This window comes from Protopterus annectens, chromosome 12.part0 (genome assembly GCF_019279795.1).
Source record: "Protopterus annectens isolate FY-2018-M chromosome 12.part0, PAN1.0, whole genome shotgun sequence".
Classification (NCBI taxonomy): domain Eukaryota; kingdom Metazoa; phylum Chordata; order Ceratodontiformes; family Protopteridae; genus Protopterus; species Protopterus annectens.
The window spans coordinates 503,584,036-503,610,742 of NC_056746.1; the positions used below are offsets into that span (position 1 = coordinate 503,584,036).

The 26,707-nt window shown below is 39.9% G+C and overlaps 1 protein-coding gene across 5 annotated transcripts in view; it reads right to left on the reverse strand.

Annotated features, from left to right (window-relative positions):
* Positions 1-26,707, reverse strand: part of EEF2K (eukaryotic elongation factor 2 kinase) — a 469,356-nt gene that overhangs the window by 291,919 nt on the left and 150,730 nt on the right. For all 5 annotated transcript variants that reach the window (XM_044089631.1, XM_044089635.1, XM_044089634.1 and 2 more), the window contains one exon: positions 11,751-11,851. In XM_044089631.1, coding sequence (XP_043945566.1) covers positions 11,751-11,851 — 101 coding nt within the window. The remainder of the gene's footprint in view (positions 1-11,750; positions 11,852-26,707) is intronic.

The following is a 26,707-nucleotide window of genomic DNA, read 5'->3' on the forward strand; positions in this document are numbered from 1 at the left end:
TCTTTCTCACACCTGAATAAAGTCTCTCTTACTTTTAGGCCAAACAAATACGAGCTATTAAAAGGTGCATTGATGAATGAAGACTTAAACGGTTCCTCAAAGTCACATAGGCACATCCAGGTATGTCTTCTTATAGCTACACCTGAACCCGCTGCTCTGGTGGTCCCTTCAGCTGCACGTGCAATGAACCTCATGAATGAGTTTGACACAGATTCCAGGGTGGTCAACTGGGAAGCAACCTTCTCTTGGACTCCGTTAGTAACAGCTCCCACCAGGCTATCCAACTCCTTGATTAGATCCCTTTGAAGTCTGGTGAAATGTGCCAGGAAATTCAAAGGCTAAGGTAGATGAAGTGAAACTCGCTTCCCAAATCTATCCATTGCCTGAGACTCTCTATTGGGTAGACGGACAGATGAACTCTCCTCAGCAGTTCCTTTTTTGTGGTGGCTGCTACAACCATAGCATCTACCACTAAAACTTTAGCTCAGAATTGCTTATCCTCAGGTGAAGATAAAATTTTGTCTGGCCTCTTGGGGTAGGTTCAATGGTGTCTGAAGCGTTCAATGCCCACTGCAAAATCAACTGGATGACTTCATTCGCGGGCAGAGTCACCCAAGAGGTAGACGGACGAGTACCGAAAGCCTGCAGGTGAACTGATTCCTCTGAGGAAAGGTTTTGGAACTTCCAGTCACACCTCTGTTTCAAAATTTCTAGGATGTCTCCAAAGGAGACATCTTCAGGAGGTGACCTTGGGGACTCTTCCCCTTCATCATAATCAGTGTCTTCTGTGAACGATTCCTGTGGGGTATCCAAGTGCTTCCTCTTGCACTTTTTCTTCTGAGGAACCTCCTTAGGGGGATAATCTGGAGAGGTTTCAGAAGATGACAGAATATGTACCTGAGGTTCCTGAGGTTTCGATACTCGCTGCCCCACTGGAAAGACAGGTTGAATGACTGGACGTGGGGAAGGTATCTGCTCCAAGGAAGAAGGGGCTGGCTGAGTCACTGTAAGAGACAAGGCCCTCTCCATTGCCTGAAAGGCTGCCCCCCCAAAGAGGGAAGAGAGCCCAGAATTGAGATAGACTGCCTTGGAACCAAGGTCACTACCTGCTCAAAAGAAACAGCCCCCGAGACAGAACCCGGAGCTGAACTGAATCATGCCGACACTCCAAGGTGCAGGGATGGCTCTGAAAAACTTGGAGTTGACTCCTGCTACTTGAAGCCAACAGGACAGATACTGCCCTGGGAGGTCTCCAGCTCCGAAATAACCAAACAACTCAGGGTAATAACTGGCTCTGAAGAGAGAGACATCTCGGGATTCGGTACCATCCGTGCAGGAAGACTCAGAGCTGTAAACTCCAAAACCTTTGAAGAGGTCAGAGAAGGAGTGGTAAGGGGGTGAATAAAGGCTTAGATCCTGAGCCCATAGGGGTCGGAGCCAAAGGGAGTCCTGTGAAGCCTCTCACCCACAAAATGTTATTCACCAGTCTCTCCATGTCGAGTTCTGTAAAGCTTTTGGTGGAACAGACTGAGGAAGGAGAGGGTGATTTAGGTCACTTAAGAAACACCTCGGGTAGCTCACCCACAAATGGAGAAAAAACAAATGGCACGAAAAGAGCAAGACAATTCACAATATATGCCCAGACACTAATAATTCCACAGTAAAAATACTGCAAAAAGATATTTATTTCAAGAAGCATGTTGGATCCACAAGAATAAAACAAGCTTTCCTCCCTGCTCAATCAAGGACTTCCTCAGAATAACTTAATTACTACTATCTTCAAGTTTAAATAGCAATCAGACACAAAGGTGTCAATAGATGGTGAGTAACAAGTCCTGGGTAGAGCTCCTTGTTGCCCTGTATCCAAGGTCTGCACCAAAGTAGTCAGTGCCAATGTAGACCCAGAAGGCAAACTGCAAACTGTCTTGTGCCGAAGTCAACGGAGTCAAGTGTTTTGAGGTAAAAATTGTGGTTGGTGCCGGTGATTTTCCTGGTACTAAAATCTTAGAGTCCGAGTCCTTTGGCTTTGAGGAGATTTTGAGAACTGAGCATCTATGTTTCTTAGCTGTTGGTGCTGAAGGAGAGGTACTGACAAACACCTCTTTTTGCCCTTCTCCAAAGAGAACGAAGAAGAAGACGAAGAAATAACCAATTTACTTCTACCTGTAGCAGTTATGGCCTTTCCAAAGGAGGAAAGAATCAAGCCTTTCAAAATCAGCTTGTTCCTTCTCTCAACAACAGCCCTATGGCTAAAAATATGGCAAATTTTACAGTTCTCCTGTAAATGCACAGGACCCAAACAATATACACACAAAAGCTGCAAGTTAGAGAGAGGTATCTTGTGACTGCACTTCTGGCATTTTTTAAAGCCAGAAGGGGCCTTAGCTTTCTCAGCCATAGTAAAAATGGGCTGGAACACACACACACACACACACACACACACATACACACACACACACACACACACACACACACACACACACACACACACACACACACACACACACACACACACACACATACACACACACACACACACACACACACACACATAAAACATACACAAAACACTCGTGCGAAAGAGAGATACGGAAAAACTGTTAACAAGAAAGGCAGAAAGACCGCCCCCCTTTTTTAAATGGTGACAGGAAGGAAAGGAACGAAAGAAAGAAAAAGACTATCAGCGATGACAGTTAAAGAGTACACTGAAGTGTACAGAAGAAAGGTATCAACAATGATAGCAGAGAATACACCAAAGTGTACAGAAAGGGAATAGCAATCACTAAATACAGGGTAGAGGAACAGCGAAAGGAAATAAACACTTAAAGAAGAAGAAGAAAAGGCTTGAAAAATAGAGATTTGAAAAAGAACTATTCAAAAAGCAAAACTAAGCAAGACAGCTCTAGTGAATGCATCTGTCCGGAAAAGCGGCAAATGAGATCTGAGATAACTGGGCTACAGGAATTATGGGTAGAGATGAAAGTCAAAAGTTTTTGTCCAGTGCGAGCTACAGTAATGGCCGAGTCAGTGCCGATATTGAACCAAACCCATATGTCAAAGATAAAATGAACACTGACAACAACAGATCAATTATTAAACCTTCTAAAACATGAAAGAAATGAAAAATACTCCAAGCAGTACTAAACTTAAAAACATGAGAAATGACATCTGTTTTGCCTTAAAAATAACTTTTCAAATGTATACTAATTATGAGTTAAAACCTAGCCTACAAGCCCTACTTGATCACTCAAAAATCAACTAGTCTGCTTGACATCAAAAATCTAAACTGGAAGCCAACAGTTGCAGGCATCTGTAAAGTTACAAACCTAAATATAAACCAACAAATCAAAATTAAAAAATAATTATTTAAAACAGCTGTTCTATATTAATATAATATGAATTAAAAAAACTACACTGCCTTAGTTGTGTTGAATATGTAACCTGATACCTCAGTTCACCCCTCCTTCCTTCCACACAGTTCCTACAGTTTCTCTCCTGCTACTTTTACAGTATAATCAGGTGGTTGTGGTGGGGGTAAGGTGAAATTCAGGACCAAAAAGGGTATACTCTCCCAGTGTAAAAAAATAAATTGTGAAATAAAAACTAATAATTCTGCCAGCTTGAGTAAAATTCAGTTAATGGCAAGTAATGTCAGCAAAGGAGACATTTGGAGAACTTGAAAGGAAATTAACTAGAAAAGGTGAACAGAAAACAGTGACTGGGAAGAATCCTGCAGCTGTTCACAAAAAAGCAGATCAAGCTTCAGCTTTGGTACAAGAGATGGCTTTCAGTAATACAGAGGAAAAATACATCAAATACTCAGAGGTGATAAAATAAATGAAACATTGGGGTACAGCAACTCCAACAACAAGACTGGAAAAAATAGAATATTTAACTCTCTATTCAAATGAAATGACAAAACTGCAATAATCAGAGGCTGAAATGAAGAATAGGCTGGCTGAGTATGAGACTTCCCAAGAAGACCTGTTTCAAAAAAATGGTACAATTAGAAGACAGAGTATACAGAGAAAACCCTAGATTAGACTAGAGAAAGTGAAAGGAACAGACTGTATTTATTTTATGAAAGCACAGATAAGTAACTGGACTGGTACTCCACAGCAAGATTTGTTAAATGAAAGGGCACATCATATATGTGCTCCAAACCTGACCCTGAGAAAGCAGCCAAAATATGTATTAGTAAAGATGCAATCATTCTAGCAGAGAGTTGATTCTAACAAAACTGGGGGAAAAGGGAACATTATTAAAACTGGAGCGATCAGAGTGTTGTGGAAACTGATTATTCACTGTATATCAGGCAGAAGAGAAACAACTTTATCCCAGCAATCAGGGAGGTGTGAGATTCAAGACCCTGTATCCAGTTGTCTTCAAAATATTTTTTCCTGGAGGATCAAATTCATTTTTTGATGCAGAACAGGCTAAGGAGGAAATAAAAAAAAGTTTATCCAACAAAAGTTAGCCAGCAAACAGAAGGGGACATTGCTTCTCATTCTTTGGACAATAAAGCTCATAGACAGATTTCACCAGGTAAACCTTTTCCAGTATTGCAAAGGAAAATGCTTGAGAGACAGAAAAACAGGAGCTGATTAGAAGAATCAGGAGTGCCTTCAACTTGAACCAGAATCTCGTCTTTGGAGACAGAGGATGAACAGGAAGACCACCAGCAACACTATACAGTGGGAGGCTATACAGCATATACCGCATTTGTGAAATATTGCTTTGCAAGAAAAAGTGTCTGAGAAAGACAGGACTTTGGTAGAATTTGTTAAACTTGTGGGTGGACTGTAAAACATATACCCTAATCTATGCCATTGCCGAAGGACACTAAAAGGGGAAACAAGTAACTGTAAGTAATACAATTTTTGTTTTTATTAGTACTTGTATAAAGCAATTCATGATATAAACAGCATGTTATATACAGTAAAGCAGTTTTGGGTAGTTAGTGTTCAGGAGTATCTTAAATGCAGAGGAGTCTTCAGTGACTGTTACATATGTTAAAGATGTTAAAGTAAACAAGTACTTTTTAGTTGTAAGAAATATAGACTTTACAGTATAACAAGAGTAGAAAGGCTTGACAAAAGTAAGTTTACTATGAATATGCTGCTATCCTGGGCTGCTGGGGTGTGATGCAAAAGTACATTGGTAACATTACATGAAGAATTAAGTATTTTCTCTTATTTTTACAAGGGTAAATGTCTGTATTAATGCTCTTGGCTTAAGCCATTACAAGTTTTTTTTTAAGCCAGACGGCTTGAAAAATAAGACAAAATGATGAAAGTCATAAAAAAAGCCAAGTTTCTTACATTTATAATTTTGAGAGTTCTGAACATTCTTTGCTGAGGGAAATGCAACATTTACAGGTATAATGGCAAGCAGTTAAGTGAAAAATAAAGTATGAAATTATAGGAAGTGAAGAAGAGATAGCAGTTTAATACTTTAATGCATTTTACAGCACAGTGTGCAATTCAGTTTTACTTACAGTCACTTTTTCATAGGGTTAAAAGTTAATGTTTTCTGAAAGCATACAAGCTGTTTTTTCACATCTGAGAGGGAATAGAGATAATAAAGGTCCAGAGAGCAATCAGTGTTAAGTGGGAACACAGACTGTAGTATATATGCGCTTTAGCATGGGTAACCTTAAATTTGGGTTAGGCAATGCCTGTCAGTGCAGCTTTCAATTTGGGCCAATTTCTTTCTATGCGGAGGGTTAAACTTCATTTTTCTGAAGATGGACATAGTTTTGTGTGTTTGTTCTAAGCTAATATGAGATGGGGTATTCTGAAAAACGTAGTTAGCTTTTTGTTTGCTTGAGGATTGTCATTAAAGCAAGAGTTGTATGACAAAGGCTCAAATGGAGATGAGACGAATTATACAGAAGATCAGCCTACCAACCAGTGTAACACAAAAGTTGAAAATATACATTCAGAAACTGTCATGCATTATAGTTGTGAATAACAGTTTTTTTATCATAATGGCTATGCTTTACATATGCAGACAAAAAAGAAAGAGTGTTGTATTATTATAGCAATGCTGTAGAAGGCACATTTGAAAATGAAAGAGCATATGAATTTGACAAAGAAAGGACTTTGGAAAGGAAACGGAATAATTACATTAAATGCTAGAGGTGCTCCAATAGTGACAAAAAAGGAAAAAAAAATAATTGTAGACTTGTGGTAGTAAGGAGCTATTGGCAAGGGAGAAGGATTATGCAGACATGCATTTAAATTCCAACAAAAAATTCTACTAGGGAGTTTAAGACATTTTGGGGAAAATAACTAGCTTTCAGCGGGGAACATTACAGATGGGGACCAAAATTTGATTTGCAGTAGGGAGAATGTATCAGATAAACCTAGAAGGGAAAATATAACAAAAGAGGGTATACTTCTGCAGAACTTTATAACAATATTTAGTATGGAATTCAGTAGTAGGAATTTGGACAGAATTTACACATTACTCCCCAAAGTACAATAACTGGGTTAGACTAGATAGACATTATACCTCACAGGAACATAGACATTAAATTGAAAGCTTCTATATACAACCAATAACTATTTCAGATCATGTACCAATGAAAAAGTAAGATAAAAATGCAGAGTAATGAAGTAAAAATGGATCCACTGACACTTTCCCACTTACCTTTTAAAAAGAGAGGAATTTAAGGAAGGGGTAGTGAAAATTATTTGAGAGTTATTTAAGAAGATAGAAATATTTTCAAAAGTTATAGCTAGTGAGTATGATAAAATAAAAATGGAGTTTAAAAACAGGACAGAAATAAAAAGGAAAGAGATACAGTTAAGAAGTAATACAAATTACTTAGAGGGGCTGACAAAGGTTAAAGTATTGCAGAACAAGGGGAATTTCATAGACCAAGAAAAGATGCAAATGCAGAGTGTTAAAGAGAAAACAAAGGATTATCTAGATGATATGCTTAAGGTTAGAAAGACTGCTGTTAAGCAATTACTTTTTTGATAATAACTCCAGTACACAAAAACATTTAGCACAATGACTTAGGCAAGATAGGGCTGGAATGCTCAGGTGGCATAGATGGATAAAGCCTTGACTACAACCCAGGTAACCTGGGGTTCCATTAATGTCCCAAGCAAATGACAGAGTGACAGTGAGGGCTGTGTATCCCTATCCTGGGGGGGGGGGGGGGGTGTGTGGCAGATGAACACTCCAAGACGACAATTCCCCAGGACTGTACCATGCTGCCACAGAAGAGAGGGAGGTGTAACAGGGTAGGTAAAAAAAAAAAAAAAAAAGTAAGAACCCCATGGACAGAAGCTCAAAATGCTGGGACCCATTGCCTACAATACATGACTAGCCCCAGCAATTACCAGAATATGTCCGTGTGGGCATGGAGTAGCAGGCTGGCCCCGTGCAGATGGGGCATGAGGGACGATAGCAATGAAAGATGAGTAGGGAGGACAAAAATCAAATAAAAAGGAAGAAAGTAGAAAGGGTTGTTGCAAAATTTAGGGAGCCTATAACAAGAAAAACAACTACATTTTATGTAGTGGCATTAGAGCTATTCTGGAGATTTTATGATAATTTGTGTAACCCACAGAAATGTGGAAATCAAAAAAGAGCACAAATGTAAATACTTATGAAAGGCTTAATTAAGCCAAGGTTTGAGATAGACGAGTTTCAACAACCAACAGTTAAAATAGGAGGAAATGACATAAAAACTGTGATGTGTAATCAGTCTTCAGGAAGAGATAGTATTCCTGTGGACATCTGGAAGTTAGAAGAGAAGAAAAGTAATAAAGATCTGTAAGATTTTGTATAACAGTATTTTAAAAGGAAGGGAAGCACCAACATCTTTGAAGAAAGCTGTGGTGACTGTATTACCAAAAGTTGGTAAAGACCTAGCAGACTCAGATTCATACAAACCCATTTCAGTTGTAAACCGTGACTATAGTTTATGTCTGTACTAGTTAAAAGAATGGCAAAGGGGTTGCCAAAATTGACTGAATTGGATCAATGTGGTTTTGTGATGGGGACCAACATATCTGACAATATTAGCAGAACAATGATGACCCAGAGGAAAGCAGAACGTAAGAAAATACCACAGTTGTTGTTGAGTCTTAATGCAGAGAAAGCATTTAGCAGAGTAATCTGGGATTTTATAAGTAGGGCAATAAAAGCATTTGCTTTCCCTGATAAAATAATAAGGTTAATTAGGAGGCTACGTGAAGGATCAGAGGCAAGAATTAAAGTGGGAGGGTTCCTCTCTGGTAAGTTGTGTTTCAACAGTGGAACCAGACAGGGGTGTCCTCTTTCTCCTTTGTTATTTGCTTTATATTTAGAGCCATTGGGAAAGAAAATAAAGGACTCACCATTTCAAGGATATAATTGTTATGGTAATCAAGAAATATCGGGTTTATTTACAGATTACGTTATTTTGTACCTGATAAATCCAGAGAGGGACATCTCAGTTTTGTGGAACATTTTGAGACAGTTTCAAGTCTTTTCAGGATACAAAATTAAAGAAGAAAAATAAAAAATATAGCTGTAAATTATGTATCCAAACACAAATTGGTTCAGCACTACCTGTATTTATGTGGACATGACAAGACAAAATATTTAGGAGTATGGATTAAACAAAAGATGTTACAAAAACAGACAAAATGAAAGCTCTTGTTTTTGGATATGGATTGTAATAAGCAGTAAAAATGTTTTAGTCCCTTTAGTTTTATATATGGGTCAGGCATATTTTTATCAACCGGAGAAGTTGTGGACAGTAATTAATAAAGCTGAATTAATTTATCTGGGAGGGAAAGAAGGCAAGAGGGGTAATCTCAGCCTTCCAGAAGAACAGGGTGGTTTAGGATTAGCAGAACCGAAGGGTTATTTTTAAGCTACAAATTTAAGGCTCATATACATAACACAAGCAGAAGGATATAATTCAGAATAGAAAGGGTTGATTTAGCAGGGGATGTTCAAGAAATAAAGAGACAGTGAAAATCCTCAAGGAAAATGATAACAGCCATACAGAATATTATTTTCATAAAGTAGAATAAAGTATTTTAAGAACTAAGCCAACATGAGAACGGAGAGAGGAGATTTTGGCAATAGGGATGACAGCAAGTCAGGATACAGAAAGTAGGAAAAGAGGGCAGGACTTTACTATAAAAAACTGGCAAATGACCCAAGATATTGGTAGCAAATAACTATAGCAGGAAAGGTAATACAGCTGAATGAGGCCAAGAAGACATTTGGATTGGAGACTATAGACTACCTTGCCTACCTGGGATTGATATTAGAGTACAGACAAATAGAAAGGGATAGTGGAATCTTAATTGAAAGACCTGCTCTGGTAGTGTTTTTAGCTGAATCTAGAACAGAAGCGGCTGTTAAAAAATGCATTCATTACTAGGGCATATAAAATATTGAATGATAACTATATGAATCAATCAAATGAAGTTGGAAAAGACTATGAAAAGAGAATGGAAATGCAATTTAGAAAAGAACAATAGCAGGACATTATGTATGGCTCCCAAGTATTGGAAGTGTTTGCATAGGTATTTGTATACCAAAAGCAGACTTCACAGAATTTGTCTTCCTGTAGATAGCAAATGTTGGAGGTGTGGTGGGAAAGAAAGTGGTAACTGGGAACATCTGTTGTGGGAATGTAATGAGTTGGCAGATTTTAAAAATTCCCCACAGAGTACTCTGTCAGAAATATTAGGTAAGCACATAGCTGTAACTAAGGAAATGATTCTTTTGCATTGGGACACAGGATCTGAATTGCCTAGACATAGTAAGGCCTTATTAAGTTTAATTCTATTGGCAACCAAAAAAGCAATTACTAGAAAATGGAAATCAAAGCCTAAACCAACAGTAGTCAAAGTACTGAATATCATAAACAAGATACAAAATTGGAACAGGGATCTTTAGAAAAGGTTAAGAGAAAATTACATAGAAATTAATGGAACTTGGAGGAACAATACATGAAGAATAATGTGAAGTTTACGAAAAAGCAGGAATTCAGCAATTTATGTAATGTTGGACTGATGACTGAAAAAAATGTATGATGTACAATGTAAGTAAATAAGAAAATATTAATATGGTAATATGATGTGTTGCCTGTAAATGTATGTTTTTCTATGTCTTAATTGATATTTTAATAAAGATGTGATGTAGCCTACCATAAAAGTAAATCACTGCAACTCAAAGGTTAACCTTATGAGAGGGGGAGTGTTGTCATAATGGTTAAGGTCTTTACCTCACTGATACAGCGTACATGGTTTGATTCTGACCACTGGGTACTGTCTAGACTTGTAACAGTCTGTGACTGACAGCCTAGTATTTATCTATGAATATATGGCAAACAAGTAATCTCAATCCAAGAAAGTATGGGTGTGGGAGTAGGAAGTGAAAACAGCCATATACAGGTATTAAATGATATTACAACGACATGACCAAGGAAGAATTACTCAGAAAAAAGGAAGCTGGAGAGTGAAATGTACAGAAAGAGGTAAAGATATTAGATTACAGTGAAGTGACAAGTCAGTAACAGGTCAAACAAGTCTTGACTCCTAACTCCCCCTAGCACTGGAAAGTAAATACAATCTCTTCTATGCTAGTTAATTTGGAGCTGCATAACCTGAACAGAAACACTGGCCAGATTACTTACAAAAAACAGGCCTGATTAAAAAAAAAAAAAAAAAAAAACAGTTCTGTGGTTCATATTTTTCATGGAAAATCTTCAGCAATATTATGATAGATTGAGGTATAATGCAGTTTTTCTTCATTGATAATTTTATCTGGTAATTAGCAAAATAATATTGAAACCATAACAAAAATACAAAATAAATGACATTGTTACCAGCATTGTTTAGCCTTCTTATACAAATTCATTTTGAGAGTTATTCAAGCATTCAAAATGAAGATCAATGGATTTTAATGAAGAATAAACACAGCATCATAGAACAGTAACTGGGCTTACTAAAACTGAGAGTGGTTTTATATGATGTGGTTAAAAAAATCCATTGTAATGTGATGTTTTAACTGCATATTAACTGCCAGTCTAACCCCTTAAAAATGTTACATACCCATTCAGTGGTTAACAGCAAGGATACTATATTTTATGTTTGCTGTCCCATATTCTATAATGACCATGACTGCCTGAAATGTCACTTAAAGTAAGGAGGGATGCAAACATGTCAGAAAGATGCTGCCTGTCTGGTATGGGAAGAATAAATATTTCTGAAGCTTTTGAGATCACTGGCATCAGGGGGAGAATATGCAACACAGGAATTAGTGTACTATGTCTGTGCAAATGGGAAGGCCATTTCTCTTCAGTGAGTCCATGACATTAACTGTGTGACCTTTATGGAAAGGAACAACAGCCCAACCCCAGCTAGCATGAAGGGCTACTCTGTCCCTGCATACCCACCTTCAGGCACTGACTTGGCCAGCCTATCAGCAATTTTTTCTGGCCAAGTCTAGGGACACAGCAAGGAACAGACTAATGGGAAAAGGTGGTTTGCTAAAGCACTCACAAGTAGTAAGGTCCACATGAACAGCAGTTAACTTTATTCCTGCAAGGGCTCAACATGGACAAGAAGCTTATCACAACAGTATCTGAGCATGCAAGCATGTGTAACATAAAACAAACTAATGCCCTACCCTCATCCTTTTGATTCTTATCTGAGAAATACATGATTCTTCAACCTCTGCAGCAACGGTTGATTAAAAATTGATTCAGTAATGGGAAAAATACAAACCTGTAACGTGTTGCTGTTTCTGTTTCAATGTTCTCCAGATGGAACTGAGCCCAAGGGTCAGGCATCTGTTTAGCTTTCTGAATGGCAAGCTTCCAGGTTTCCTAGTGAAGTTACAAAACATTAAACGACTTAAGTACCAGCATGTGTGTGACAATTATGATTTCTATTTTTGTATCACAATACTAAAAATCTTCTAAAACTTGATAACTGACTCTTGACACAGGCCTTGAAAAATTAACTATTCTTTACAACAAAACATCATAAACGCATATATCAGATAATGTAAACCATACTGGGAAACACACAACTTTCCCGTGAAACTATCTTAAAAGTAAAGGTCAGCAGTTACTAATGAACTGAATTCAAACACAAAGGATGAAGAAAAGGCATACCTCTCAACATCTTACTGAAAGAAAACTGGACAAAGCCAAAGATAATTGGGGGAGGGTAAAGGTTCAAAACCATGGACAGATTTTAATTACTGCTCTTATAAACTTAGAAAGTTGCTAGCATAACAGAATTTACATTAACATGTATTTAATGAAGGACATGAAATCTGAAACTCAAACATCTGTTAATATTCACTGACATCAATCCACAATGATTTTCAAGAAAACCACATATTTTTTTTGAAAAACAGATAAAAAATATGAGGAAAATGTGGATATTTTGTGAAACTCTGGACAGTTGAGAAGCATAGGAAAAGGGACACTCTTTTAGTGCATGTATTAGTCCCTGGATGATACAGGAACCAAGCAAGTTAAAGACCATAACAACAGATCTGCAAGATACACTCCAGACCACTGAATCTCTCTTGAATGATACAGGCTTCACTGATGCCAGATAGAAAAGAAGTTTGACATTTCCTTTTACAACCAACACTAGTTTGGGATTCAATACATCTGTATGTTACAGCCCAAAAACCTCTCAACTGTCCAGATTTTCAAAGAAACTCATGATTTTCTACTCATATTTTTGGTCTGTTCCTCATCACATTAGAGTTTTCCTGGAAAACCATTGAGGACTGAACTCATTAAAGATAGATATTTGAGTTTTAGATGTTATATCCTTCAGAAAATTGCATGCTAATGCAAACCTGTTATTCTAGCAACTTTCTAAGAGAAACATTTAAAATTTGTCCTTGTTTTTGCCCCCCCCCCCCCTCCCACCTTATGCTTTGCTATATAGAGCTTGCTCTTATAACTAACAGTGGATTTGCTATTTTTCCACGGATTGTAAATCAATGGTTAAGGTATTTTGGAGCTTTAATAAGTAGGAACAGGCTAATTATTAGCACGCCGCACTAGTGAAGCCATTTCTGAGCGTGCCTGCACAACTACTATTCTGTGTCACACCTGTAAATGGCTCTTGAACAGCGATATCTTTTAAGCTTAACGTGAAGCACAGCCATTCTCCACTTTCTTCACTCTACTGATTTCGGTATTCAGTAGCATTGTTTTTTCTATACCCAAAAGTGGCTTTTTAACTATGCCTCTCGTGGAGACTCTAAATGGATGTTAGTACCTACTCCGCTGCCTTGCAGCTCACTGGGTACCTCCCTTCTACATGAGCATTTATCGCTTAAAGTGGCTTAATTGGGTCAGTATAGTGCTAGTGTACAAGGATCTAGCTAACGCTGGGATAAACACAGCGGTTTCCTTCAAACTGTCGACACTATGTATAAATTAGTGATCTCCTGCCCTGTAGAGTCCAAGGAGCTCTAAATGCTTTATAGGATTACTGGAACTAATGAGGTTATTCCTTTGTGTTTAGTTCCCCACATTTTACTCCATAAAGTGCTCCTCTAGCACAAAAATGTTGCAGGAGCTTCATTGCATATAAGCAGTTACTGGTTAATTGCCCTTGGGGCCAGCTGTGTTCCATTAGGCCATGTGTACTTCAGGTAATGAGCCATCAGCTCTTTTCTGGTAATTGGCTAAAAACACAAGTAGTGTTGAATAAAGCGTTCATTGTGTTGGAACTATTCAAGTGGATTTGGTGCACCTTTCTTCTCCCCTTGCTTCTTTTTTGCTGTTTAAAAACACAAGTAGCCTTACTAGTACCTGAATTCTGTAGAGTACTAGAAGCTACATTGCTGAAAATAAAACACCTGGGTATCAGTCCCTTATGCCGGCTATTTTAAACCCCTAGACTAGCTGCATAGCTGCTCTGAGAACTGCTAGTCACAGTGTATCTATGCTGAACTACTTTCAGGGCCCAAATAGCATTTCCCAAGGCATTGATAACAGTCCTACTGACCCTCCACTCAGTGTATACAACTTTGACTCATAGTGTTAGATTCTAAAGTGTCCAGAAATGTTGCTCCCTAGTAGCAGGGAATGTTTATTGCTAACTTTATTTTTACTGCTTCTGCTTAGAAGAACATTTCTCTTGTATTAAAGATTTTTTTTCTATTGTTGCTACCAAGAAAATGGAAATGTATTGTTACTATCTGTAAACATTGTCTCGGTGAATATCTTGTGTAACTTGACCGCACTAGCCTGGCTTGTGCTAATTATTATTTTTTCTCCCCTACTTTGTCTCTCTTCCTCCCTTAAGTTACCTTGCTCTTCTTGTGCTTCCAACACTAGTCTCTAGGAACCTAAGGACCCTCTCCAAATACCAGCAGGCTCACCTCTCAGCCTTAAACTCCCTGCATCCCCACTCACGGATACAAAAAAGTATGTTTGCTGTCTAACTACTGCCAGTTATTTCTCTACCAGTGTACCATTGCTACAGATGCCAAAGCACGTTCTGAGCCAGGACAGCCAGCAGCCTCTACCCCCCCTCTCTCTTTAGTACTTTAACACTCACTCCCCCCTCTACTTTCTATATGTAACTCCCCATCCTAGCTCTCACTTTTCCCCTGTCTTTAATATAGCTACCTCCCTCACAATAGCTACCTGCAATTACAGACCTTCTATTAATCTCATATCACTCTTATCATCCTGTTTCTATATTACTTACATTATTTTCTGTAGTCCCAGACCTGCTTATTAGCTCCTCTAACTACACCCTATACTATACTATACTATCTACTACTACCATTTCTAGGTTGTCTCATCTCTGTTCTTACCCTCTTCTGACTTATCAAACTTATCTTCTGTAGCCTATACTGCTGATTGTTTCTACTACAGCTGCTTTTTTACCTGTCTCTACCTGCTCCATTTGCCCTGCAGGGTCACTCTGCTCCCCTCCCTACCCCCAATTCCCACACACCCCTGGGGTTCTACTCTTATACTTACTAGCCACATCCCTTCCTCCTCCCAGCACTCCAGGAAAAAAAAATATTTGCTCATCTACTTCCACTCCTTCCTTCTCAAACCTCTCCCCTTAGTCTCCTACCACACCCCTCCCCTCATCCACACCTACTATACTTCCATACATACAAGTAACACAATTACTAACGTACCCATTTAAATTGATAAATTACACTCTACTTCTCATTTACAACTACTTCTCATGCTTATACTACTTCCACCTCTCACTTTTGCCTTCTTACTCTCCTCTTATGAAACCCCATTTGTTCCAAACGTTCACCACCCTAATAAACAAACCAGCTCCCTGTATCCAACCATCCTCTTTAACCATGCTAACACAACTACTCCCAGCTACCTACTAGCAAAATATCACAGAATACGCCACATTAGATATAAAGTACAGTTTTGTACCTACCATAAATGTAGATGTCCGAGAGGTATGCATCTGCAGTCCTAACAAATGGGTTGTCCTGCCTCAGGCAGCCCTTCAGTCGGCCGGATTCCAAAGTCTGGGTCTGGCCTCGGCTGATGTCGCACTTCACCCTACGTCATAGCTGCTGTTAATTGGGTATAAAGGCATCAGCCAACGCCATTTTCCTCAGTGTTTCTTTCCCCAGATGCCAGGTGCCCTCCAGGAAGGCTAAATTTGGATAAATGCAAATGATTCCAAACAGTAGAGAGCAAATAAAAATAAACATGTATATACATATATACAAACAAATACACCATAATAGATTCCCCCAGCTAGCTACAAGATGGGTAAATACCCTAGGAGTACCACAGAGGGGAAGGAGGGTGGGTAATCCTGACTGCAGATGCATACCTCTCGGACATCTACATTTATGGTAGGTACAAAACTGTACTATGTCCTTCAAGGATGCATCTGCAGTCCTAACAAATGGGTAGAATACCATAGCCAAACTGGGGAAGGAGGCACTAAGAGTTTATGGTGTAGCTAAGATCCCTTGCAAAACAGCAGTGGCAAAACCTGCTCGGGATCTGGAGTGTAAAGGTAGATTATAATGCTTGGCAAATGTATGCACGGAGCTCCAAGTAGCAGCCTCTAAAATGTCTTTGGTAGCCACTCCTCGTAAGAAAGCTGTAGTAGTGGCTGTAGCCCTTGTGGAGTGAGGTCTGATGTTTTCTGGAGTTGCCTTTCCATGAAAAGAGTAACAAAATCTAATGCAATTTCCTATCCATTTAGAGATTGTTTGTTTTGAAATTGCTTTTCCTTCCATTCCTGTTGCATATGCTACCAGAAGCTGGTCAGTTTTTCTATTGTTCTTGGTTCTGTCCAGGTAGTAGTGCAATTGTCTGTGCACATCCAAGGTATGCAGTACTCTTTCCCCCCTGTTCTGCGGGTTGGGGAAGAATGTTGGTAGGTGTATTGCTTGGTTTAATGATACCCTGGAGACCACCTTTGGCATAAAGGTAGGATTAGTTCTCATGGACACTCTATCCTGATGGAAGATAAGGAAGGGCTGTACTGCCATTAATGCCTGTAATTCAGAAACCCTTCTAGCTGAAGTGATTGCAAGCAGGAATGCAGTTTTCCAAGATAAGTACTGTAAGTCTGCTGTTGCTGCTGGTTCAAAAGGGGGGAGTGTCAACTTTTCTAACACAAAGTTCAAGTCCCATGTAGGCAATGGTGGTTTCCTTGGTGGCTTTACATTTTTAATTCCTCTCAGAAACTGCCTGAGTAGAGGTTGAGAAAAGACTGGAGGATCCATGTTGTATTCTGCTGAAATTGCTGATGCATGAATCTTAATGGAGGAGTAAGACAGGCCATTGTGGAAAAGCTCTGCTAAATATTCTGTTAGCTATGTTTGCCAATGATGCATCTACTCCTTTTGTTGCACTCCAAATGAGATATCTTTTCCATTTTGCTGAATAAGTTTTCCTTGTTGAGGGTCTGCGAGCCTCCAAGATAATGTCTTTAACCCTTTGAGATAAATCTGGGTTATGTTGTCTTATGTAATGTTCCAAGCAGCTAACTGCAGTGTTTTCAAGTTTGGATGCAGGATTTTGAAGTTGTTCTGTGTTAGCAGTAGAGGTAGTAGGGGTAGAGGCCATGCGTGTTCCCGAGACATACTCCTCAGTAGCGGGTACCAATGTTGCCTTGGCCAGTCTGGAGCTATCAAGATGATCCTTGGGTGATCTTTGATCTTCAGTAGCACTTTGTGCATCAAAGGAAGAGGTGGGAATGCATATGCTGTCAGGTTTTCCCAACTGAAGGATAGGGAGTCCACCTTCCAAGCAAGTGGGTGGTATGTCCTTGTGCAGAATTTTTTCAATTGGTGGTTGTGTGGGGATGCGAACAGGTCTATTTCTGGTAGTCCCCATTTCCTTGTAATGGATTTGAAGATGTCTGGATGCAGCATCCATTTGTGGGCATCCGTGGTAGTTCTGCTTAAGATGTCTGCTAGTATATTTTCTTTTCCTGGCACAAATATGGCCTGGAGCTGAATGTTGAGGTTCAGGGCCACATTCCAGAGGTCCATTGCCATCCGGCATAGAGGATATGAATGTGTGCCTCCCTGTTTGTTGATATACCACATAACTTTGGTGTTGTCCGTCCTTATCAGCAATTGACCCTGTTGAAGAAACGGTCTGAATGTCTGAATTGCCTGCTTTACTGCCAGCATCTCTTTTTGATTTATGTGTAGGTTCATCTGGTCTTGAGTCCATAAGCCTTGTATGCACTTGTCCACCATGTGTGCCCCCCAACCGAGGTCTGAGGCGTCCGTGGTGATAGTCTGGCTTGGGTGAGGCCTGTGGAAGGGCAGTCCTTTGTTCAACTGACAGGCCTGGGCCCACCACTGGAATTCTTGCTTCAGGCATGGAATTATTGGAATTTGGGTTTCTAGGCTGTGCTTGTGCTGAGACCATAAATTCCTCAGGTACCATTGCAACTTCCTCATATGTAGTCTGGCATGTGGAATCAATATTATGCAGGATGCCATGTAACCCAGGGCTTGCAGGACTTTCCTTGCTGTAAGCTGGTTCTGTCCTGTTAATGCCATGAAATAGAGTGGTAGTTGCTTCTGTTTTTCTGCTGTGAGGAATGCCATCTGGTTTGATGTGTCCAGTTCTGCACCCAAGAAAGTTATCCTTTGGGATGGTATCAGCCTTGACTTTTTTGTGTTGACTGTGTATCCCAGGGTTTGTAGCAGGTGAATAACCTTTTTTAGATCTTTTGTTAATTTGTCTTTGCTGTCCGCTTGTAACAGGCAGTCGTCCAGGTATGGATAAATTTGAATTCCCTGAAGCCTGCAATGAGCAATTACTGATGCCAGGCATTTCGTGAATACTCTGGGCGCAGTAGATAAGCCAAAAAGCAATTCTGAGAATTGATAATGCTCTGATCCTGCAAGAAATCTGAGGTATCTTCTGCAATTTGGTCGTATGGGGACGTGCAGGTATGCCTCCTTGAGATCCAGAGTCACCAGCCAAGACTCCTTGCCCAGCATGGGAAGAAGTTGCTGTAGGGTCAGCATCTTGAATTTTGGAACAATAAGATATGTGTTCAGAGCGGACAGGTCGAGGATAGGTCTCCATTGGTTTTCCTTTGTTGGTACCAGGAAAAGCCTGGAATAAAATCCTTGTCCTTGTTCCACAGCCGGTACCTTTTCTATAGCTCTCATCCTTAGTAAGTGGTCTATTTGCTGTAGAGCTTGTCTTTGGTTTGGAGGTAGGTTTGGCATTCCTCTCTTCCTTGGAAGAGTATGGAAGTGAAACCTGTAGCCTTTGTCTATTGTCTGTAAAATCCATTTGTCTCCTGTAATGTAATGCCAATTTACTGAAAATAAGGCTAACTTTCCACCTAAGGGTGCTTCTAGTTGTTCCCTGGTAGGCGGTTTCAGAGCCAAGTCACTGTGATTGTCCTGTGGAAGTGGTAGTGGCTGGATCTGTGGCAGTACTTCTCTGGCTGTTAGGCTGCCACTGACGTCCCCTGTAGGCACCTCTGGATTGACCTCTGCCTCTTGGGCGTCTATTTCTGCTTCTCTGTGCCCTGGTGGTGTCTGGAAAGGACCAATTCTTGGAAGGCCAGTTCCTACTAAACCTCGGAGGCTGGACCTGTAAGAAATCCTTGACTGTCTGGACAGATTTAGCTTTTTCTTCCACCTTCTTCAACACTTGCTGTGCAGGGGAACCAAACAAACTGTGCTTTTCCATGGGAGCATCTAGAAGCTTGGACTTTACATGGTCTGGTAAGGATTGCTCTTTTAACCATGCATGCCTTCTGATCACTGTACCAGTTATAGCTGATCTAAAGGAAGCCTCCAATGCATCATAGCCGCATTTTAAGGAATGATTACTGACCTGCTGAGTGTTATGTACCAAATCCTGAAGGGACTTACGGTCTAAAGGCTCAGGAGAGGACAGTTTTTTAGTTAGCTGATCTAACATGAATTCCTGATACTGAATCATGTGGAATTGACAGTTTAAGGCCCGGGCCGAAAGAGTAGCAGAAGTATACACTTTTTTACCCCATCTCTCTAAAGCCCTAGATTCTTTTCAGAGGGGAGGGGGTTTTTGGTAGAGGCAGCTGCTACAGCTTTGGGGCCCTGTGAAATAGTTTCAGGATCTGCAATAGGAGCCTTATACAAGTGATAATGAGTGTCCGGAACCCTGTAGTATCTGTCGGGCTTAACAGGGGCCGGATTGCATCATCCACAACTGTAAGTACTGGAGGAATGGCTAAAGGCCTATGCTGTGGCAAATGTAAAAAGGTCCTAAGCCTTTTCCTAGAGTCTGAAAAATCCTGGCCCTGCCATTGAAATTGTTCTCTCATAGCATGCAAGGTTTCCCCAAAAGAAAATTCCTCAGGAGGAGAGGCAGAAGGGATGGAGTCTTCTGCATCTGAGTCCTCATATGGAGAATAAGGGCCTTCTGGGGGATTTGTATTGTCTGAATCATCAGAGGAGTAATCAGTAGAAACTGGCTCAGGGGGCTCTGCTCTAGGCCTCTTCAATGGAGGGGGGTGAGAGGCCCTGTCAGGGTGAGGCTGGGATCCCCTGATCAAAGAAATGAGACCCTCTGCTAGACTAAGCATTTGAGTACTAGAGCTAGCCTGTGAGAGGGGGTTTTAACAGGCACGGCCTTTGTTGATTTAGCTGCTTTAGCCCTGGCAAAAGCCTTAATTGACATGGATGCAGGGGGCCTAGCAGCTCCACGTGCAGGAGTAGATATATCTAAGGGGATAGTATCTGATAAATCCTGAGAACCTGTAAGAGCAGGTGGAATTTCCGAAGCAGATTCAGCCATGCTGGATGAGGCCTCGGTTGTAGGAGGCATGCTTTTGGCCGAAGGAAGAACCGCGGACTCGGTTTCCCCGAGACACTCGCGGTTGGCTTAACCGCGGTTTCGGACGAAACCGCGGACCGCGAGTGTCGGTCCTTTTCCTTACGCTTTTAAGCTAATTGTGAAGTCGGAGTCTCCGACGGCATGTTATAAGCAAAAGCGGAGCCGAAAAACTCCTCTGCAAACTCCGACCGAAGTCTAAGTGTCCGTCGGTTGAAGGAAGCACAGGCTAGACAAGCTGCTACGTCGTGGTCTGGGCCTAAACAAGGTAGGCAGTAAGAGTGGAAATCTTTATGAGGTATTTGTTTCCCACAAGTTAAGCAGTTATTCACTTTTTCTGACATCGGCTGAGGCAAGAAAGAGTCCCCAACGGGGTACTTAGCTTTTTAGAAGTCTTCGGTAGTAGTAATCTCTGGTTCTGACCGACCGGCACTTGCGAACAGCTTCTGCTTCGGGCGCCACGCGGCAAGAAAGACTGAGGAAAATGGCGTCGGCTGATGCCTTTATACCCAATTAACAGCAGCTATGACGTAGGGTGAAGTGCGACATCAGCCGAGGCCAGACCCAGACTTTGGAATCCGGCCGACCGAAGGGCTGCCTGAGGCAGGACAACCCATTTGTTAGGACTGCAGATGCATCCTTGAAGGACATCTACCTCAATCCCAGGAAATCCCTACTCACTAATTTCAAACTCCCTAATCCAAACCATCTCAAACAACTCCACTTATTAAAAGATGGAGACATTCACCCAAACTCAGGCCCAATAACAATCCCAATCTCTCTCCCCAACCCCAACCAATCCACTAATTTTTCCATCACTAAACAATCTAATTCTCTCCTTGTAGCTCATCTTAATATTCGAAGCATTAACAATAAAATTGCTCAACTCCATGCCCTCTTAGAGGTCTACTCCTTCAACATTCTTTGTTTAACAGAAACATGGCTAAAACCTGCAACCAAAGACAATGAAATCATCCCACCAGGGTATAATATCCTAAGACTCGACCGTGTAGCCAAAAAGGGTGGGGTGTTGCTATTCTATTTAAATCAGGGTTACAATTAACCACTTATGACTCTAAACCATCACCTAATACCAATGCAGAAATTCTCATATCCAAACTTGAACTTAACAATGCCAAAGACATCTATATTACTTGAATCTATCTACCCCCCAGTAACAACAATACCACCATGGAAAATATCCTTTGCTGGTTATCTCAATACCTGCCCCAAGAAGATATAACCCTTGGTGATATAAACATTGATTGGAATTGCTGTAGCAGCAGCCACCTTACCACCCACATCAACCTTTATGGTTTTTCCCAAACCATCACCTCCCCCACCAGGATAAACAAACACAATAAGAAAGAAAGCACATTAGACTGGATTTTGATAAACAACCATCCCCAAATATATGAATCTGGAACCCTTCCTGATGACATAAGTGATCACTCACTTAGCTATATCATCAGGCATAAATCCTATTCTCCCATTCCTACTACTATCAGTAATATCAGATCCAAAAAGAACTTCAACCCTGATCTCTTCCAAAAGGAACTTAGAGCATGCAATTGGTCTCCCTTAAAATACCTCCCTCTAGAAGAAGTGGTTCAATACTTTAATTCAAACTTCTTAGCCATTCTTGATCACCATACCCCAACCCATACAATCAGATTCAAGACCAAATCTGCCCTTTGGCTTGCTAAAGAAACCAAACATAAAATCCAGTTCAGGAATAAATACTGGGCAAAATGGAGAATGACCAAAAATCCTGTTGACCAACAAAATTTTAGACAGCTAAGAAATAACACTAAGAAAGCTATACTATCAGATAAAAGAAACTACTACATTCAATTTTAGAAGGCTAACCATAATAACCCACAAAACGTCTGGGCGAGCATCAACCAATTACTACATCCAGGTCAATCCAGTACACCAAACCCACAAAATACTGATCATGAAAATCCCATGTACACTGCCAATGCCTTCAATTCCTTTTTTACTGATGCTATCCAAACACTAGCCAGTCAGTAATTTTACTTTACCTACCTACAACAAAACTACACTCCCTCCATTTCTTCTCCAACCAGTCCCTAATCCAAAAACTGAAACCATGCTCTCCTTCAGCAGACCAACTACCTGCTGAATACCTACAAACATCTGCCAAATCGATTGCTTACCCCATCTCCATTCTTATCAATAGAACTATTAGTGAAGGCCACATCCCTAGCATCTGCAAAGTCTCCCATATTATCCCCCTTCACAAAGGTGGAAACTCCACCAACCATTGTCCCATAGCTCTTCTTTCTCCCTTGGCGAAGATCACGGAGAAATGCATCCATAGGCAATTGCTAGACCACCTAATCCATAATAACTTGCTCTCTAGCTGTCAACATGGTTTCAGACCTTCCAATAGAACTACCACTTCCCTCCTTTCCTTTACAGATTGTATTAACAAAAACCGCAACTCCAATTTGCTCTCCGCAACACTATTTCTCGATCTGTCCAAAGCATTCCATATGGTATATAATCAAATTCTGATAGATATCCTCAAATCCCTGTCATTACAGGCACTCTCTATTAAATGGTTTCAATCCTATCTAGATAAATGACAACAGGCTGTACTTTGGCACAACACTCTATCTACCCACCTACCAGTTAACCTCGGTGTACCTCAGGGGTCCATATTAGGACCTCTCCTTTTCTCTATATTCATCAACGACCTTCATCAAGCAATTCCCCAAGCTACTTGCAGACAATATGCAGATGACTCCACACTTGTATGCTCTGCTAAAACCACCTCTGACCTTCACTCCCTTACTCAAACAGTATTTAACACTCTTGAACAATGGTTCACTCATCATTGCCTTCTCTTAAACTCCCAAAAAACTAAACTCCTCCTTTTCAATCCTAATCTTAAGTCCTCCCCCATAGATTTTTTTGTTTCATCCACTAATGGTACCATCATATCACCCGACCTAACTACCAAGCTACTTGGTGTCACCATTGATAACAATCTTACCTTTGACATACACATCAACAACACTATTAAATCTGTCAACAAAAAACTTGGCTCTCTGTACAGAATAAAACCCTTCCTATCACCTACAGCTAGAACTACTACTGCACATACTCATCTAATCTCTACACTCCTCTATGCCTCTTCCATTTTCACCAATCTATCTAAGAACAAACTCAGTAAGTTGGAAACCTCCTACAATAACTTAGACAGATTTGCTACTGGCAACCCATTTAGAACTCACCACTGCTTTAATTTAAAGCAGCTTGAATGGTTGGAACTACAGAAGCTGCTCAAGTAAAATCAACTAATCATTGCCCATAAGACTCTTTACCAACCTTCCAATACTCCTACTCTCTCCACCATCATCACAACCTATAATAATCTGAAGTCCTTACGTTCATCTCAGAAACTTCTAGTTAAAACATCTAAATCTAACAACAGGGCTGAGGATTCTCTCTTCTCCAATACTGTGGGAAAATTCTGGAATCTCCTACCCTGTAACCTTTCCTCATTTTCTACTTTATCACTCTTCAAAAAGAGACTGAAACTTTTCCGCAAAACACACTAGTTATGCCCCTGTACTAAACCTGACTAACTATCTACACTACCCGAATATGCTCTGCCTTCCCTTTTCTTTTTATTAATCATCTGTCATTCTTTTTAACAATATATAACTTCTACACTCTGTAAATCATTACTTCATTCCCTCTCTCACTTATTTGTATATGAAAAACAAAAAACAAACAAACAAACTCATTATTACTACTACTGATCATTAAACTGCCTCTTTCATTATGTACTGTACTTGGACATGGCATCAGCCTGTATACCTCCTTTTTTCTTTGCCATTAAGTTATGTACTTTACTTGTACTTTGAACTAGACTGTATGCCTCCTTTTTCATTAAGGAATGTACCTACATGTTGTTTTGAACCTGCAGTTTACACTGTATTGATGTCTGTCTTCTTCAAATGATTTCTTATTAACCTGAATTGTCAGTGTATATATTACTGTAATTTTTTTTATATATTTGTTTGCAATTTTTATGTTATCTGTATGTCTTGGAGTTATCTCCAAGTAATTTTTCATATTTGTTTGTAATTTTTCGTATCTGTTTACATTTTTTATGTTATCTGTATGTCTTGGAGCTTATCTCTCTGGGCCTCTACTGAAAATGGACATATATCCAATTAGACTAGCCCGGTCAACAAATGTAAAATAATAATAATAATAATAATAATAATAATAATAATAATAATAATAATGAATATCCATATTTTTGCTTGAGAGGTTGAGAAGTATGGTCTAGAATAAAACACCCAACAGTAAATTATTTTACATCTCCACGCAACAAACCCATAAAACCATAATTACAAGGCTATGCACTGCTGCTGACTGTTCTGCTTTGGTTTTGTTAATGCTATACTGCAGGGCATGTAAAAGAAAGCAGCATCTAAATATTTTGCTTAACTATTCAAAGTTACTTTTTACTGGTTTTGCAATACTAGTATTACTTTCTTTTATAGAAAAACCTAGTACTAAAACTTTACACAGATAAGGTCCATCACATTTTCTGCATCTCAAGGCTTTTGACTTTCTTTTGTCCATTTCATTTCAGGCATGCTAAACTCACTGGGTCTTGGAACTTGCTGCTACCAGCTTTTGCTCAGGAATGTGCCCCTTCCATGGAGCTATGGAGCTGCCATGATAAACTCATGATCACAATTCAGACCATGTCTAAGAAGGTGTTTCATCAACAGCACAAGGTCTTCAAGCAAGAGGTGCCTGCAAACAATCAACACACAACTGCGCTGCACCTAGTTTTCAGCATTTCTTTTATAATGTTGACTGTTACAAAACAATCTGCTATGGACATGGGTGGGTAATGCTTCCTTACTTGACACTGCTAAACAAGCCTGCTCCAGCCTGCAGAGCCCAATGATTTTTTTTTTTTTTTATAAAACTATAGAAAAGTTGGCAGTTAAGAGGTAGTGTGATCTGATTCTCCTTCTAAAATATGCAAGTTGGATCTGATTACCCCCTCAAAATGATACAAGTAATTTTCGCACACACCTTGGATCCTTTAGTTTCAACGATCCTGCTTAGTTTCAGTGCACTCACAAATAACGTCTGCAGTACAGAAAGCAGTATTATTTATTTTATTTTGTTAACTGAGTCAAACCTGCTAAGCTGAAAGCTCATTTACAGGACAGATGTCCACCACACAAATGCAGAATAATTTTATTACAAAAGCTAAATCAACTTAAACAGCATGTATTTGGGATATGGGCAGAAATGAAAGCATCCAGAAAAACCCACACTGACAGTGGGAAAAGCTACAAACTTCACCCCTGCAGCAGCCAGATGCCAGAACTGAACCCTGGACTCTACAGATGATGCCATAGTAATAACCACTGCACCAACATGTTGCAAAGCTGTGCCAATGAACCTAACAAACACTTAAAAAAGTAAAACACTAAACATTACGTTCATCTGGTCTGTCAACAGCTGCTCTAACCTAAAAAGGTAAGTAGCTTATAACTTAGTTTGGGAAGACAGACTTACATCTGCATACTGTTAGCTTCTTGCTGTACGCACCAATCTGTTACAGTAGCTTTAGGACAAACTCTAGAAAGTATTTAGGCATTGTGTCTCTTGACTGTAACACCAGGACATTGCACTTCATTTACTAAAAACAGAAATTTATACCTTTCTCCTTGGGAAGACAAAAAGAATAGTGCACTTCTTACGTGCACATGTTGACAGACATCCAGCAGTTCTTGGCAAAGCCAAATAAAGTTATAAGCCTACAGATTTCCTGCACACAAACATGGCCGGGATAACTCATGAGAACCATGTTATGTTGGCTAAAACAATTCAGGCAGGAGTTTCTTTACTGACCAACTTAAAGCATAGGTTAGTGTCAGGCAAGACTCATTTCCAGACCATTTTCTTTACAAATGGTCTGCTAAATACATCATCAACACTGTCTGAATAGCTACTGAGCCTCCTGGATTTTCTAGAATGCAGCACTCATGGTAGCAGAGTATTTTCCATTGGTACAGGGAACAAAGCTTGCATACTGTCCACAAACTGGGCTAATAAAAAAAGTAGGGGAAGGACAAATACCCAGCAGAGGTGGTACTTCGGTAAAAACTCTTTGACTCAATTGTCTGGGTGGAGATAAAGCATTTCCTACGAAAGACCAGATAAAGGGATACCAAATAAAAATGCATGCATGCATGAACACCTTTTCTGATAAGATCAACCCCTAATAAGGCTTTTTTCTACAGAAGGGACGACATCTTGCACTTGTGAAAAACTAAGTTTACATGCACAGCATATTCAACACTGGCAACAAGTTCCATGGGT